This window comes from Protomyctophum parallelum (genome assembly GCF_964188405.1).
Source record: "Protomyctophum parallelum genome assembly, chromosome: 9".
NCBI classification, from domain to species: Eukaryota; Metazoa; Chordata; class Actinopteri; order Myctophiformes; family Myctophidae; genus Protomyctophum; species Protomyctophum parallelum.
The window spans coordinates 3,371,853-3,374,397 of NC_139706.1; the positions used below are offsets into that span (position 1 = coordinate 3,371,853).

Sequence of the window (2,545 nt, forward strand, 5' to 3'; positions counted from 1 at the left end):
CTTCCTTCCTATACGGCTTTTGTGTCCGTCCACGCACAAAACGTTGGACCCTGGGCTGCCTGGTAACTGACTAACCCACCCCATCTCATCTGACTATAACCCCCCCCCCCCCCCCGACATCTGGAGCCAGGAGGACATGACATAAGAAGAAAGAAACAAGAAGAACAGAAGGTCGTTTTTTTTTGTTTTTGTTATTAGGCTATAGCCTTATATACGCCGTTATACCCTTTCTTCGCCATATCTCTCTCTCTCTTCCTACCCAGTTCATTTCAGTGCAGCCTGTGCTGCTGTGTATAGCTTTGCCGTTTGGGGTTCGCTTGCATTCATTGTTTATTTCCCTGACTTGCCGGTAGAGCAACGGACGGATCGAGGAGCGCCGCCACTGTGCACTGTGTAGCTGCCCGCTTGCCATGAGAACGCGCTTTTATGCCGCTGCCGCCGCGGAACGACACATATCTTCCTAGAATATATAACCCGCATATCACAAGGTTTGATGGCACTCTGACGCTCCGTTTTGCACCTTTTTAGTAGCCTATAGAGACGCACTCGCGGATTGTGGATATATTCTTTTTTTTTTCTCCCCCTATTCAGTCAACATCGGGCAGCAGCAGCATCGCCTCTTTCTCTGCATAGCATCTTCTATACACACGCATACACACACATGCACACGCCACGGAGATAGAGGCGCACCACCAACCACCAACCACCACCATAACCCCCGATCGTAAAGAAATCCCCGTAAATTTCCTATTCATAAACAGCTCTCGCCTTTTTTCCGTGAGGACCGCTTCGAAGTAGGTTACGTTGCGTATAAAAACAAACAAACGGGGGATTTAAACACGCCAACAAACGCATCCTAGACTCCAGCACGAAGATGATGGCCGGCGGAGCAGTGCAGCAGAACGGGAAATTCTCTACCGCTCACCATCACAATCAACAACAACCACACATGGAGTCCGACCCGCCGGATTCGCGAAAAAGACCGCTGGAGACCCCCACGGAGGCCAGCAGCACCAAACGCACCAACACAGGAGGTAAGAGCGGTGGTGGTGATGGGGATGGGGATGCGGGGGACCCCAGTGGGAGCCCGTTATTGTGTGTGAATGTCGGGTCCGTCGCATGTATCCTAGCGCCCCGTGGGGTAGACTAGAGAGACAAGCGCCGACCGAGGAAAGAGAAAGGGGTAAACATTATAAGCAAAGCAGGTTGACTCGATTCTTGGCATTTGGATGCTAATCTGATCGTTCGACATTGTGATTGCCTTGGTTCATATAGTGAGATCCGCTATTTAGATGTATCCGCTTTGTTTGCAGTCAATTTCCCATGAGAATTATTACAATAATAATGGGCCAAGTTCCTTTTGTGTTATACTGAAGACAACAATGACAGGGGATCTGAGGGGGCTTTGCAGGGAATCCGCCTGTCTCCCTTTTATTATTCTGTCTTTGCTTCGCATATATAGGGCTATGCATTATGTGAATATTTAGGAATGGGGGTGTTCTAGCGCATCTCATGATTTATGCACAGAAATAGCCATATAGAGGTCATCATGCTATAGATGCAGAATAAGCCAGTGAGTGAGAATGTAAACAACTATAGCAAGTTAAAGCCAGGGGCTGTTTGTGTGTGGTATAGGCTGGTGGTATAGCTCCCATCCCGTCGACGGATGACCTTGTGATAATCTCACACATCAGCCTCTGTGGCTTCTTTGTGTATACAAGCGGATAAACAAGCATTCATCTATTTAAAAGAAAATCTCGACAGTAGGCTATAATTCCCTATAACGGGGATCCAGGGCAGCTCAGAGTTTGGTTATTAGTGCTTTATCCAGTTTCTGTATATATTTTTGAGTAGCATATAGCTTAATTTTAGTTTGAATGAAAAACAAATGTTGTTTGCAAAGAAAATTATAATAATCATCCAATCATTTCTTTCATTATTCTCTGATTATATTCTCTGGATATGTCACCATGGCGATCACCATATTTGGTTTTTGTTTACATGCTGTCATGCACCAAGCATTCCCATCACCCAGCATTGCAACCAGCCTATTCTTGGCCATGCATCCCATCATGGACATTTGGACATTCAGTAGTATACCTTTAACTATTATAAGGGATGATTTTGTGCCTCAAAATACTTAATCATGAAGGGTAAAGAATCGTATTCCTTCAGATTTTGGGAGGCACATATTTGACTGCCTACTGAGAATGATTTTTTACAATTCACAAATTTCAAAATATGAGAAGAGAACTATCCCCTTCGGTGAGTGTGAAGGAAAACATCCTTTCATAAATACGACGGCCATTGTTGACTTTCATAAAAATAAATGAAACCCCCTAAAGACATACATTTTGGCCTTTGGGTGACCTACATTTAATTTAACTACACAACGCCATGCAGTTATTGGCAAGATGTTGGAAATATAGCCTTTGCAGAGCACCATCATTTTTGGGGCGACTGCAGGCCAGTACCTCTTTCTGTTTCTTACAATACTATAAGAAAGTATCCAAAGTGCATTCTGTGCAGGCTGTAGTTGTGGAAA

At 44.9% G+C, this 2,545-nt stretch overlaps 1 protein-coding gene across 1 annotated transcript in view; it reads left to right on the forward strand.

The window, feature by feature from the left end:
* Positions 1-350: 350 nt before the first annotated feature.
* nova2 (NOVA alternative splicing regulator 2) overlaps positions 351-2,545 on the forward strand; it is a 66,639-nt gene continuing 64,444 nt past the window's right edge. The window contains exon 1 of the mRNA XM_083774116.1: positions 351-1,034. Within this exon, the coding sequence (XP_083630242.1) occupies positions 875-1,034 (160 nt within the window). The 5' untranslated portion in view covers positions 351-874. The remainder of the gene's footprint in view (positions 1,035-2,545) is intronic.